This window comes from Papio anubis, chromosome 10, assembly GCF_008728515.1.
Source record: "Papio anubis isolate 15944 chromosome 10, Panubis1.0, whole genome shotgun sequence".
In the NCBI taxonomy this organism is placed as follows: Eukaryota; Metazoa; Chordata; class Mammalia; order Primates; family Cercopithecidae; genus Papio; species Papio anubis.
The window spans coordinates 28,287,993-28,302,029 of NC_044985.1; the positions used below are offsets into that span (position 1 = coordinate 28,287,993).

Below are 14,037 nucleotides of genomic sequence, written 5' to 3' on the forward strand. Positions count from 1 at the left end.
AGCCACATTATTACACCATACAATTAATATGGCGGAAAGTCAGTTAAAATGCCCACTTCAGTGTGTGTCTGTGTGTGTGTTTGTATGCATGTGTATAAAATTTTTACTTTTTTTCTCTCTCTTTTTTTTTAATGTCCCCACTCCTCTGAATCCTAAACACTTGTTTTATTCTTACATCTTTTTTTTTTTTTTTTTTTTTTAACTGTGTAATCCAGAGCTCGGTCTAGTGGAGCAAAAAGAACACATAAAAGTTCTTCAGGGGCCGGGCGCGGTGGCTCACGCCTGTAATCCTAGCACTTTGGGAGGCCGAGGCGGGTGGATCAGGAGATCAGGAGATCAGGAGATCGAGACCATCCTGGCTAACACGGTGAAACCCCATCTCCACTAAAAATACAAAAAAATTAGCCAGGCGTGGTGGCGGGCACCTCTAGTCCCAGCTACTCGGGAGGCTGAGGCAAGAGAATGGGGTGAACCCGGGAGGCCGAGCTTGCAGTGAACCGAAATCGCGCCACTGCACTCCAGCCTGGGCAACAGAGCGAGACTCCGTCTCAAAAAAAAAAAAAAAAGTTCTTCAAATTCTCTGTTCAAGATGCTTATTTAAAATTTCCATTTAATATTTAAGGATTGTATTTCCTAATTTGACTGTTTCTAATTTGTAATCAAGTTTCTAAAGGCACTCAATAAAGAATAACTTTCCATAGCACCTTGCAAAGGTGAATTTTTATTAGGTATTATTTTGACATCTGTTAAAATAGCAAGTATTAGTTATTAGTTAGCAGATATTAGATATTTTGTAGTTATGGTAAACAAGAAATGCCTCAAGCTTAACTTTGGAATAGAAACCAAAAAAGAACTTTATTCTGGGTTCATTTTGCTTTCCCATTTCACATATTACTTGTTATTCTCCCCCATGCTTAATGATATCCTCCTACATGTGTTCCACTTCTTCAGACTAAATGAAACTGTGTCATCCCCTGATAATAACCCATCCCTTACAGACCTTTCCCAAACGGCCATTCCTGCTTTCATTTGTTGTGACTCACAGAACAAAGAAGAAGGGTCAACAAACTCCTTAACTCACGCTACTGCTTCCAATCAATGTTCCTGTTTCATCAACTCACTCATCATTTATTTGTTTATTTATTCATTAATTCAACAAATACCCTGGTTATGAACCATTAACACTGTATAAACGCTGTATAAATCCTCTGAGAGGGATTATGGATAAGAGCAAACCTAACCTCTAACCCTCAAATAGCTTCCACTCTGTAGCTGTAATGTTTTGAAGTCGGAAGTCACACATTTTCACTATCATGTTTTAGGACATTGCCTGTATAGTGCAAACAAAATGACGCCTGTCCCATGATTACATTTCCCCCAGGATGCCATTGCATTCTGAGAAACTTCATCACTTAATAGGTAGCCCATGCACGACCTGGCTTCATAGTGCTTAGGCTTTCTCTAGTCCAGCTACATGGATGGCCACACTTGCTCCTGGGACAAGAACCAGAACCAGAACCAGAACCGTGAAATTTCACTCTCTGATTTCTACTTTCTCCCCTTCCATATCATTCAGTTCCTCATTCCCGTGAAACATGTACTTCAATGTGACAATCAGGCCCTGAAAAGTTCCCTAGTTCGTTTTACCCCTTCTGATTTTATTTACCTCAGTTCACCTTGGAACTTGAAACCCTCACTTCCATCTCTGCCCCCTTCATTTGTGTCATTCTTACCCTGCTGAACTAAGATCCAGTACAATTTCTGAAGCATCAAACATATCTTTAAAAAAATCTTAAATAATAGTATAGTCTTGTTGCAGACTATGTTTTCAAAATGGGATATTCCTTCCTAATAATTGAATCTCCATGCATTGTTCACAACAATTACTCTACATGTCCACTTCTCAAGATTCCAACCCTATTCCTATTCCCTTACTGCTAACTGATGGGCTCTTTTTCCTACTGACTTCAAAGAGTGCAACCCATACAGTGTGTATTCCTTGGATCACTTTAAGTTGACTACATTCTCTCCTATCATTATTCTGTCTTCTTCTTCTGATCTTACTGCTAAAAAATAAACATTATTGTGGCTATCATCTAAAGTTATTTTAACTCGTTTGATAACCCACTCCATCTTTCACCCAATCTCCTTTTACGTTTCAGCCTTTCTCTCTCGTGCAAGGAGGCATGCCCAGCAAGTCTTTGTCCTGAAGAAACTCTTCCCTGAAATTTGCAATTTCTTTAAGGCACCTCTCTTGTCCTGTCTCCAATATTTGACCCGACACTGTTAGAAACCCTCTACAATACTGAACACTTTGCATTTGAACTTATATAGCTTTGCTGTATTTCACACAAAACATCTTAATCCAGATGATATTATAATCAATAATAATGGCTAGAAATGATAGAGCATTTATTATGTGCTAACGTTGTACTAAATATTTTACACACATTTCCTATTCATCTACCACTGTTTTATTCACCCAGTTGAATGCAGGTCCTTATTGAGAGTGACTATTCTTTTCTCATTGTATCTTTCATGATGACTAATAAAATTCCTTGCACTTAGTAGGGTCTCAATAAGTGACCACTGAGTTGAATAACTAATGAGGCTATAATTAGTTATTTGTAAATTTTCTCTTCTTGTCATTATGATGTTTGTTTATCGACACCATAAAATTTTATGTTCTTTAGTGGCAGGAACTCACCCTTCTATTTCCTTAAAGTTTCTCAAGCCTCAGTTCAAATTCTACAAACCACAAACACTCTGAATGTATGTATTTTAGTGGTTGTTAACAATGGGCAAATGTTTTGTTTTTTGTTTATTGGTTGTTATCCAGGGTAAGAAGAAAAAAAAATACGATTTTTCTCCACTTCCGTGAGAACAGCTTTTTAGATTCCCCACATGAGTAAGGTCAAGTGGTATTTGTGTTTCTGTGCCTGGCTTATTTCACTTAGCATAATGTCCTCCAGGTTTATCCACGTTGCTGCAAATGACATGATTTCATTCTGTTTAGGGCTGAATAGTATTCCATTGGGTATATATACCACTCGTTATCCATTCATCTGTTGATGGACATTTAGGCTGATTCCAGAGGATGAGGAGGGTAGGGGGAAGGGTGAACAGTGAGAGCTTTGTCAATGGGTACAAAACTACAGTTAGATAGGAGAAATAGTTATGTTGGTCTATTATATGACTGGAGCTCAAAAAAATGTAGTGCATATTTCAAAATAGCTAGAAGAGGGATTCTCGAATGTCCTTATCACAAAGAAATGATAAATGTTTAAGGAGATGGATATGCTAATCACCTTGATTTGATCATTAAACAATGTATATGTGTATCAAAACATCATGTTGCACCCCACAAATATTAATACGTAGAATTGTTATGTGTCAAAAATAAATTTTTAAAAAGAATACGATCCCTGATATAAGTCACTTGTCAAAGAAAGGAAAAGTCTGACAACTTTCATCATTATTATACAGAATCATTATAAATACTACTAAATCCTCCTCTTACACAGTTAAAGAAGGGATGCTAAATAAAAATGAAATCAGATATAAAGCGAAACTGGTTCTTAACCTTCATATTTTAACCTCAAATGCCAGAGTACTGAAAATAATGTGTCCTACAACTTGTCTGTGTAGTTTTCCAGAATGTCAAAAGAACTTAAATGTCAAAGGCTCTCAAAATTGGTTAGCCCTTTCATTACAAATTTGTTAAATATTGTATTTTTGTTTCCTAGAGAAGAAGTTAAGGAGGAACCAGTGTGAATGGAGAATACAGTTTACAATGTATTCATATCTTAATGAATAAAAATAGTTTGAAGTTGGCCAGGAGTTGTGGCTCACGCCTGTAATCCCAGCACTTTGGGAGGCTGAGGCGGGCGGATCACCTGAGGTCAGGAGTTCAAGATCAGCCTGGCCAAAATGACGAAACCCCGTCTCTACTGAAAGTACAAAAATTAGCTGGGAGTGGTGGCGTGTGCCTGTAATCCCAGGTACTCAGGAGGCTGAGGCAGGAAAATTGCTTGAACCCAGGAGACAGAGGCTGCAGTGAGCCGAGATCGCGCCATTGCACTCCAGCCTGGGCAACAAGAGCGAGACTCCATCTCAAAACAAAACAAAACAAAACAAACCTGACAAAACAGGGTGAGCATCTAGTCTATGTTAGTTGTTGTACTGGGTGCTTTAAAAATGGCATGCCATGAGAATGATACAATGGACTTTGGGGAAATGGTGGGAGGGTGATGAGGGATAAAAAAAAACTACATGTCAGCACGGTGTACACTGCTTGGGTGATGGGTGCACCGAAATCTCAGAAGTCAATACTTAAAGAGCTTATTCATGTAACCAAACATCACCTGTTCCCCAAAACCTATTGAAATAAAAAAAGAAACAGAAAGAAAATAAAAATACAGTTAAAACATAAATAAATGTGACATACTATTTAATCCCCACAGCGAGGCCTTGTACATAAGGAATCATGATTTCCACTTTACCGATGTAGAAATGAAGGCTTATCAATTATATACTCAAGTTAATGTAACTAGTAATTGGTAGAGATAAAATTCAAGTGTAGGTTATTGGTGTCTAGAATCTGGAGTCTTCCAAAACAATTGCCTCTCATATGTAAAATAATTTTTGTATTATTCTTAGGATACTGGAGATGAGTTTAATGACTATATCAGAATGCATACAGGTAGTTCTTAAACAAGAATTTTATTGTGTTGTGTAAGATTAAGAACTGATGCCTAAATTGGCCTTGCCCAGTTTCTGGATGTAAGGTACTTTTTCCCCCCTCTTAGCAAAGGAAGCACAGATGCAGGTGGTTATTAATAGCCCTTTATAACTAGAGGTACTAGGTTGTCTGAGTAAATGTAACTTTCACACATTAAAAGAGGAAAACATCAGGGCCCTGTTTGGATCTTGATACGCATGTGGAACTGCAATAATGTTAATGATCACCATGCACCTAAGACAGCTCCTTGTTACTACTAGCACTTAGGCAAACTCATGTTTATAATGCTTCCAGGTTTTTCCATTTCTCTACTCTTCTTAGAAAATAGTTTTTTCACACACTCTTAAAAATTTTACCTAACAATTTCATTTTGAATTTAAATCCTATTAATATCTGAAAGTTGTAGGGTTCTTTGTTAAAAGGTATTCTTTATCTTACATATGAAAGCATTACAATTTTCTTTCTTTTTTTAAAAAAACATTAAAACCGGTGAACTTATGCAATGCGGAAAGTTACTAATATAAATCCAGGTTTGCGCTGTTTTATGTGTTACAGATCAATTTTGCCATTCAGTTAATCTAACTTTGTTGTAAAAAATATATATATATATAGTGATACTCTAGGCTATTCTTCTTTGCCTTTAACAAGGCAAAATCCTTCAGGGACTTAGATCCTGGTTTCACTCTCTAAAGATACTGACTTAGTCGCCTCCACAGAGAATATTTTCCCTACTGTGGCTTCCTTTATCAGAATCCATTTCTTCTCCACCAAATATTCATTCATTGACTCATTCATTCATTTCACCAGTCGTAGTATCTACCATGTATGCTCCCTGCTATAACTGGGCTTGTTGAGGCAAAATGGAATAGCCCTTTCCTTAGGGCAAACATTTTTTTAGTCACTTACTAATATCAACATATACATTCTTATTATTACTATTTTTGAGATAGGGTCTTGCTCTGTCACCCAGGCTGCAGTGCAGTGGATTATGGCTCACTGCAGCCTCCAACTCCTAGACTGAAGCCATCCTCCCACCTCAACCTCCTGAGTAGCTGAGATTATGGGCCAGACCACCACACCTGGCTTCATTATTTATTTGATTACCTGAGTAATTATTTATTTAATTACTGGCTACAGAACAAGGTCAGCCAATGAGGTAGATACCAGGATGATCCACCCTCATTTTCAAGCTGAAGAAACCTCTTGTCTTCATGAAATTGACTCCATGAAATAAGGGCAAACAATATAAAGAGGAACAATTAAACATGCTGAAGTTAGCGGTGTACACCTTAGGGTTGTGGGATTTCAGAAAAGGAACAGATTGCTGTCATTTGGGGTGTTCAAGGCTGACCACATCAAGTCCAACGTGACCTGGACTTGAAGAACAGAAGGATGGGGAGAATTTGAATGACTGGAAGACAGGAGCTGGGGGATTAGGGTCTGAAGGGATAGCATGGGCAGAGATTCAGAGGTTGGTATAAATGTGGTTCTTTTTTGTTATCACCCAGGGATTTGGTCTGACAAGAATGGAGCGCCGTTGGTATACAATGGATGGCACTTATTCGGACTGAAGAATGTCCTGTAGGTGCTCAGGGGCAATTCAGGATTCTAAGAAGGGAATTTGGACATTGAGGAAACTGTTAAAGAAAACATGTGGGCTGACTAAATAGAGGAGGACATGAGGGTCAGAGAACAGTCAAATGTAACTAAGGCTTTCAAGTTTGGATGAGTGGAATAAAGGAGAGATGAAATGTCTGGTTGGTTACTTTAGGCCAGGGGTCAAAAATATGTCAACCTAAAAATACAAAAGGGAAGTCCAAGTGCTGTTTGTCTCCCATTCACTGGCTCATTTCTTCAAAGACACTTTGTGATGGAGACCATTCCCGGATTCATGGCGATAAAGCAGCCCAAACCCCACAGGTTCATTGGAGGAAGACATTCTAGTGTGGGATGGCTAGAGAAGACGTTCAGCCAATAGCAGGATCTTGATGAGTAGGACTTGGGAGCAGAGGAAGATGGTCTTTTAGATGTAATTTCAACAAGAAAAGATGTATTATTTCTAAAACCATATGTATTTAGCATCCAAAGAGATGCCAGGGAGAAGAAGTGGTAAGCTTGTAGCTAGGAAGACTGATATGTACTTATTCTCTAAAAGGGCAGAGTTGTAAGCTGAAGATCACTAGTACATTTCTAATTAACTAAGTCCAGTGTATTTATTCAGCTTTCTTTCAAGGGTAGTTATTTGAAGCTTTTAACTGAGTTCTCACCTTTACGAAATTCTCTTTCTTTGCTTCTGAATGTTTAATTTTTTTCTCTTGTGTCATAATCTTTTTTTTTTTTTTTTCAAAAGAAAATCTTCATTGACTTTCCTCCCCAGCCACCAGGAGCCCTGGCCTCAGCTTTCAACAAATACACTCAGTCGTAAATCTCATAGTTCTATATGACCTTGAACATGATCTGAGTATATTTGCATAACTCTCAAATCTCTATCTCCAGCCCTGACTTCTTGGATTTCAATTCCTCATTTCCAAAGGACATTCCCATATTCCCATATCTATATATCTTTTATATGAAAATACTTATGTCTAAAGGCTGGTTCAAGATCTTCTCAAAATTAGATCCTTCTTCTGTAAATCTAGAAATAGCAAGTACTGCTATATTCTAAACATGCAGATCTGGAATTCTGAAGCCATTTTGCCTCCATCATTCAGATAATCAATTGCTTATTAAGAAGTCAGTTTGCTAATTTCATCACTGTCTCCACCTCAGGACACGATTTTTATCACGTCACACCTGGATAACTACAATGACTTCCAGTTGTTCTCTCAGAGTCTAGTTTTCACCCACAGAAATCATGGTAGCATAACATGACCCAGACTTTTCTGTCTGGTGCTTTATATTCTCCACCATCTGGCTTTAACTTAAATGTCCAGCTTTATTTCCCAGAAATTGCCTCCTAGGACTCTCTGATTCAGCCAAAACCCTTTACTCACTATCCTCTGAATAGATGTCACACTTTCCCTTCTTGGCTCACAGACTCCTCTTCGACTAGAAAGCCCTTCCTCACTCCTCCATGACTATTGAAAATGTATTCAGTTCGAATTCTACCTCCCTCACAAAACCTGATGTGAATGCCCATTCCATAGACTCTCTCTCATTTCTGTAATTCAAATAATTATGGGCCAGGCGCAGTGGGACATGCCTGTAATCTCAGCATTTTGGGAGGCTAAGGTGGGAGGATCACATGAGGTCATGAGTTCGAGACCAGCCTGGCCAACACGGTGAAACCCCGTCTCTACTATAAATACAAAAATTAGCCAAGCATGGTGGTGTGTGCCTGAAATCCCAGCTACTAGGGAGGCTGAGGCAGGAGAACCGCTTTAACCTGGGAGAGGTTTAGTGAGCCAAGATTGCACCACTGCACTCAGACCTGGGTGACAAAATTTGAGACTCTGTCTCAAACAAAACAAAACAAATCAAAACAAAACAACAAAACACTAAATAATTATGGCTCCTACCATTTGTTGCAGGTTTATCACATATTTTCACTTATTCATCATCATTATTTTATCAGGTGTATTAGTCTCATCTTCCAAATTAAATGATAACCATGTTTTAGTCTTTCTGACCCATCTTCTACCTCATATGCACACAACAGTGACTGTATAGAATACACTCAATGAATATTTATTGATTTATTTATTGACTGAATACATATGAACTACAAGGTACAGCAGGTATTATGAGAAAAAAGGGGGTTTTAAAGCCTGGTGAAAAGACATTCAAGATTGACTTCTAAACCTTCTGAATAGAAGCAATTTTTATTAACTTCACTTTAAACTCTAGGTGTATACAACAACTAGTAAATTGTTACTTTGTGGATAAATTTTCTTTTGTGACACTTTAAGTGCTTATAAGGGTAATAAAAATCAGTTTTTGTTTATGCTGGAGGCCAAAATTTAACATTTATCTTTAAAAGGAACTCAAAGCCATTTTTGATCCCATGAGTTGGGACATTATAGAAAGTATCTAATTCATGATATCGCTTTATTACTATGTTTTAATATGAAGTCATTTTATCTTGTTTCTATTTTTTACATGGTGATAATACCCATGCAACATAAAATATTAAAACTAGAAGTAGTCTTATCAAGAAACTAGTTTAATCTACTGGTTTTTTTGCAGTTGTGGGAACTGAGTTCCAAAGAGGAAAACTGGCTTGCCCAAGGTTACAATCTTGTCATTGTCGGGGCTGGGTGTAAAAATTAGGTTTATTGGGGCTTGATTCTACACTTTTTCTAGAATCATATATTGTACAGTTTTATTTTTATGCCTTAATTTGACATTATTCGAATGAATAGAATGACAATAGGTTTTTATTATTTCTCTTATTTTATACCCAGGAAAGTGAATTCATGCTTTCAAGTCATTAATAAGCACATTTTAAACAGAAACACAACATGAGCAGTTTATTATGGTATGTATCAACATAAGGGTGATATAAAGATCATCTTCGTTTTTTACATTTCATAAAACTTCAAGCTTTTTTTTTTCATGGATGAGTTGAGTAGAAGTAGTTATGTGTTTTTTTGTTTTGTTTTATTTTGGAAGATAATTTTATAGTGGACACTATGCTAATATCTGTGATGGTAGTGTACAGAACTGTTGGAAACACCGCTGTCCCCATCCCCCCCCACAAAAAAATAGTCTCATCTAGGAAAAGAGAGATAAACATGTAAATTTGTGTTGGTGATGTAAGAATGTGAGAGAAGATGCCATTCAGTGTTTGGGGAAAAACATGGAATATCACAGTTGTCCTGAAACTCCATTCTATTACAGTAGCAGAGTAAAACAAAACGCCGCTCACTATCTTCCCACTGTAACTTTTTAGCTTCATTAAAAATAAGTAAACTTGTCAATTCTTCTCAATTATTCAGAAGGGTTCAAGGATGCAGAGAATTAACAAGTAAAGAAAGGATTTAAAGGAACTCAGATGATTAATTATTGAAAGAAATGTTCATGGAAATTTGTCTTTCTGAAAAAAACATTTTACAGTCTAAATTACACCATATTGTTTGAATTCTCAATGACTGATATCAAGCTGTGGCTAGCAGAGGCATATCATATCCTAATTTTAAAATAATTTTTTGCAGTCTTTTAAAATAAAAGTTACTACTCGAGATTCACCCAACTCATGCACTGAAAGGATCCATTCATAGAGTTCAGTATTCTCGAACATCACAGGTAAATTAGGGGTGTGAGAATGAAAGATACACTTGCTTAGTAAAATACCAAAATGTAGAAAATTTTGATTTGAAACAAAACCAGAGACCTGTAAAGTCTGACTTACTTGTTAAGTCATGGAGATACAAATGGATGGGTCAGTGTTTCTTTCCCTGCCTCACTAAACCCACATGACACAGGACAAATGTGATCTGAGCGTGGCCAACATAACTCACCTGTACCATTGTTAATTGTGGTCTGGATCGTGGCTTCTGGCCCCATAGTGTCATAGTCTTCCTTCATTTCTTCTGTGGGGGAAAATTATCTTTAGCATTTGAGAATTGTAGAAAGGCTTACTATACTAAGCATGCCAAGCACAGGAACAAGGAAGATTCTTTTAAAGGAAGCAGAGAAAAGGCTTGTTGTAAACCTCTAAACAATAGCTTTGTTCACGCAATTGAATGAATCCAATAGTGCTAGCTGCACAAGAACTTATTTACTTTAAGCATTACTGCAAGCTGTGAAAAACAGAAGTGCTTATTTGGAGCAAACGAAGGGCTTTTCTTCTGGTGGCAGTTCTAGTGACAAACGGGGGAAAGATATTATTTTTTCAATAAGAGTCAAAAGCAACTAAGTATTTGTACTCATGAAGAGGCATGCTGGCTGCTATGCCTCTGGAAACTCTGGATGCTTAGTGGCAAGTCAGAATTTCACATTTTGTTTTCATGCTTTTCTTTCCCCTTTAGGGGGCCATAATGGTGCTAATCTATGCAAGCATACTTTTTGAAAACCTAATTCTACATATCAAAACTGGGAATGCCCAGTTTGTACAACAAATATCCCAGAGGTGACAACAATACCTGTTTCACTGCTTGATATAAACTTCTAGAACATACCTGCCTTATTCCTATCCCCACCACTCCATAAATGTCTTCTCCTCATCATCATTTATGCCCCAGTAGGTAATCATAATCATTTTCTGGGGAAACATATATAACAACAGCTCAGTGTTCTGATGAATATATATATAATGTTGAAGTTAAAAAATTCGTAAACAATGAAAGGTCACTATCAAAAATTGCAGTATTTTAAAATAAGGGAGAATTTGAAAAATAGGGGCACTCTCAAATTTTCTGCTTACCAGATTGTAGAGGACGTAGGAGGACAGAGCAGGATAGCTGACAGTTAAAAATCTCTTACGTAAGTAAATTAAACATGAAGTTTAAAAAATCGTATTTTTACTATGACAATACTAATGAGACCAAATATGCTCCAGGATGAATATCTCTCTGTGATAATCATTTTACTTAAAACAAGGGAAACTTTGTAAATAGGACTCTGCGAATTCCCAAATCTGTCCTGGTCATTCTTTGCTTATCATATTCTAATCTACTTTCATGAAAGAACAGGTTCTAGAAAATGTTACAGAAAAAATAAAATAAAATATATTTTACAAGCAGTGCAGCAAATCTGTTTATGGCATCAGAACTAAAAAATCATGATCCTCTTAAGGTAAAATACACAGATATACCTAGATGCTAATTTAATGCCACTCCTCATAATAATCAGAAAATTTGAATGATATTTGTTTAAGCTGTACAACCACTTTAGATTCATTCCTGAGCAAGGAATTCTCCTTTATTTAAAAAATATTTTCAGAGAGACATTTTGCATTAAACATTTAGAAGTTTAATATATAGCAATATTATATTGTCAATTGTAATCATTGATCATTTGAAAGTCTCCCTCATCTGATATTTTTATCAGTCTCTGCAAGGAATTACATTAAGGTATTTCTGAGAAGTTCAGTACTAGATATAAATATAGCTTTTGTGTCTTTCTTCCTTGCTCATCTCATGTGATTTCGGGTAGCCAAGAGTCACAAGAATCATAAGTTTTCCATCTGAGAGCACATCAAGTCACTGAGGGGAAAACAGTTAACAGCATTTTTTTTTTTTTTTTTTTTTTTTGCATAATAGTGGTAATGTTCAAGATTTCTGCTGCACTTCCTTCCTCATTGTCATTTTCTTATGAAAAAGTAAAGAGAAGTTACAGTAGTTGGTTGCTTCCCAAATTAATAAATGCTGGGTATCCAAATGTGTAGTCAGCACATTGTGTAAACTGCATTTTCTAGTATTATTTAGTTATAACCCTTTTTATCCCAAGACTATGCAACTGAGATCTTTCAGAGATGTTGGATGAGATGGTGTCACTTTTACCTAGAATGTACTTTGCTTTGATTCACTGAGCATCAATCTTTTTCTTTTTTGAATATCAAGCTCAATGTATTAAAATGAAACACTACTAAGCCTTTTCAGGTATGTATTTGAAATGTTATGTATATGCCTATTTAATGAAGTTTCAAGTGAATCCATATTCAGAAGGACATAATGATACACAGTTTAGGAATACTGCCTCTGAATTAAAGGCAATCTGGCTGTCTTTCTGCCTTATGTCTAACCTTAAACATTCTCTAAGACACCTCTGACTCAGCATACTGTGTCTAAAACCACATAGTATATTTATTTTTAAAACACTTGTAAAAGTTTGCGTCTTCCAGTCACCCCTGGGACGAAGGTTTGTAAAAATAAAGAGCACTTTCTTCCTTAAGATGAAGAATCCTTGAATAAGCAGAAAGAGGCCAAGATGCAGGTGATTTATTTAAGTCTGTGTCAATGATAATGATGTCATGGTTTCCAGCACACTGTGTCCACCCCATTGTGGGACGAAAGAATGTCAAGGACAATTCCAAACACAAAACTTTGATTGTGCTGGAACCGGAAAGGCACAGTAAGAACTCCACTGCGCTCTTCAGTTCAAAACCTGCATCCTGCAGACAAACTCCAGAAAGCATGGGAGAAAGAGCAAAGGAGAGAGGGCTTATCTCAGAGTAAAGCTATGTGCTGAGGTATGACTGTAGACAGCCAGGCACCGGGGATAAAACACTACTAAATAAAACTGCACCAGAATTAGAGTTATTGTCTATATTGTGTGTTTTGAACAATAAATAAGAAAAATATTTTATCAGAAGAAAAATGTGTTATCTCAGAGTCAGGATAAACAATGAGTAGCTTTTTAAGACCAATTTCTTTTCATTAGACATCAAGGCACCACATCAGAGCACTTTTAGAACAATAAAAAAAAAGAACAATAAATCATTACTAATCATTAGAACTAGACAGGTAATAGCCGGGTAACTTTCTTGGTCCGAATAGCCAAATGAGATTAGGGATTTACATTTTATTTAATTATTGTGACTCCAGAATGCTGGTTTATTTACCATAAAGGTAAGAGCAAAGAACAGCCTGTTCATTTGTATCACAGGCACCATTAACTACAGGTGATAACAGGGTCTGCAATGCATTCATATGGATTACTGTATATTAAAACATTTAGAATTATGATCCATGACCAACACAAAAAGCTGCCGCAATCACAAACTACTACAGCTTGACATTGCTGTTTGGCTGGTTTTCAACTATTGATCTTAAATTTTTTTAATTAAACTTTTTTTAAAGAAGTTTGGGGCTGTACATTTGTTACATCCTTATTAATTATTCCTCTAAGGGTGGAAATTCTAGTAATTGGTCCTTACCCTTGATTTCTAGATATTAAAATTTAAAGCATCAGAACATTCATTCTTATAGCCCTGCATATCTAGTTCATTAACAAATATGAATAGCTAACACCAGCTCATTTAAATAGTATGTCTTACATGAGTTCTCGCCACACTCTGTTTCTGTCACACTGCTCCCAAGAATCATTGGCTCTTATTATACATGTAAATGGCTATCATAAAAATAAAAATTTCATTTAAGATTGTTAATGACTTCTGCAGCAGTCAGACTTCCTTTAATGATCATCCTCTGCCCCTAATTAAACGTATTTATCTTTCAAGCATCTTTGGCTGAGTTCTCCCTCATAGTTGAAAATCTGAAACCTTAAGTCTTAATGGATATAACGATAAATGTTTATGTGTGGGATTGCTGAGATTCGAGAAACCTTCACCGAAAGCAAAATTGGAAACGGAAAGAGTAGAAAACTTGGCACAGTATGTTAGGAAAACGAAAAAC

The 14,037-nt window shown here is 36.6% G+C and overlaps 1 protein-coding gene across 21 annotated transcripts in view; it reads right to left on the reverse strand.

Moving 5' to 3' along the window:
* ZEB2 (zinc finger E-box binding homeobox 2) overlaps positions 1 to 14,037 on the reverse strand; it is a 135,301-nt gene that overhangs the window by 29,841 nt on the left and 91,423 nt on the right. For 17 of the 21 annotated variants that reach the window (XM_031651218.1, XM_031651219.1, XM_021923577.2 and 14 more), the window contains one exon: positions 10,201 to 10,272. The exons of the other annotated variants lie outside the window; for them this stretch is intronic. In XM_031651218.1, coding sequence (XP_031507078.1) covers positions 10,201 to 10,272 — 72 coding nt within the window. The remainder of the gene's footprint in view (positions 1 to 10,200; positions 10,273 to 14,037) is intronic. 21 annotated transcript variants of the gene reach the window in all.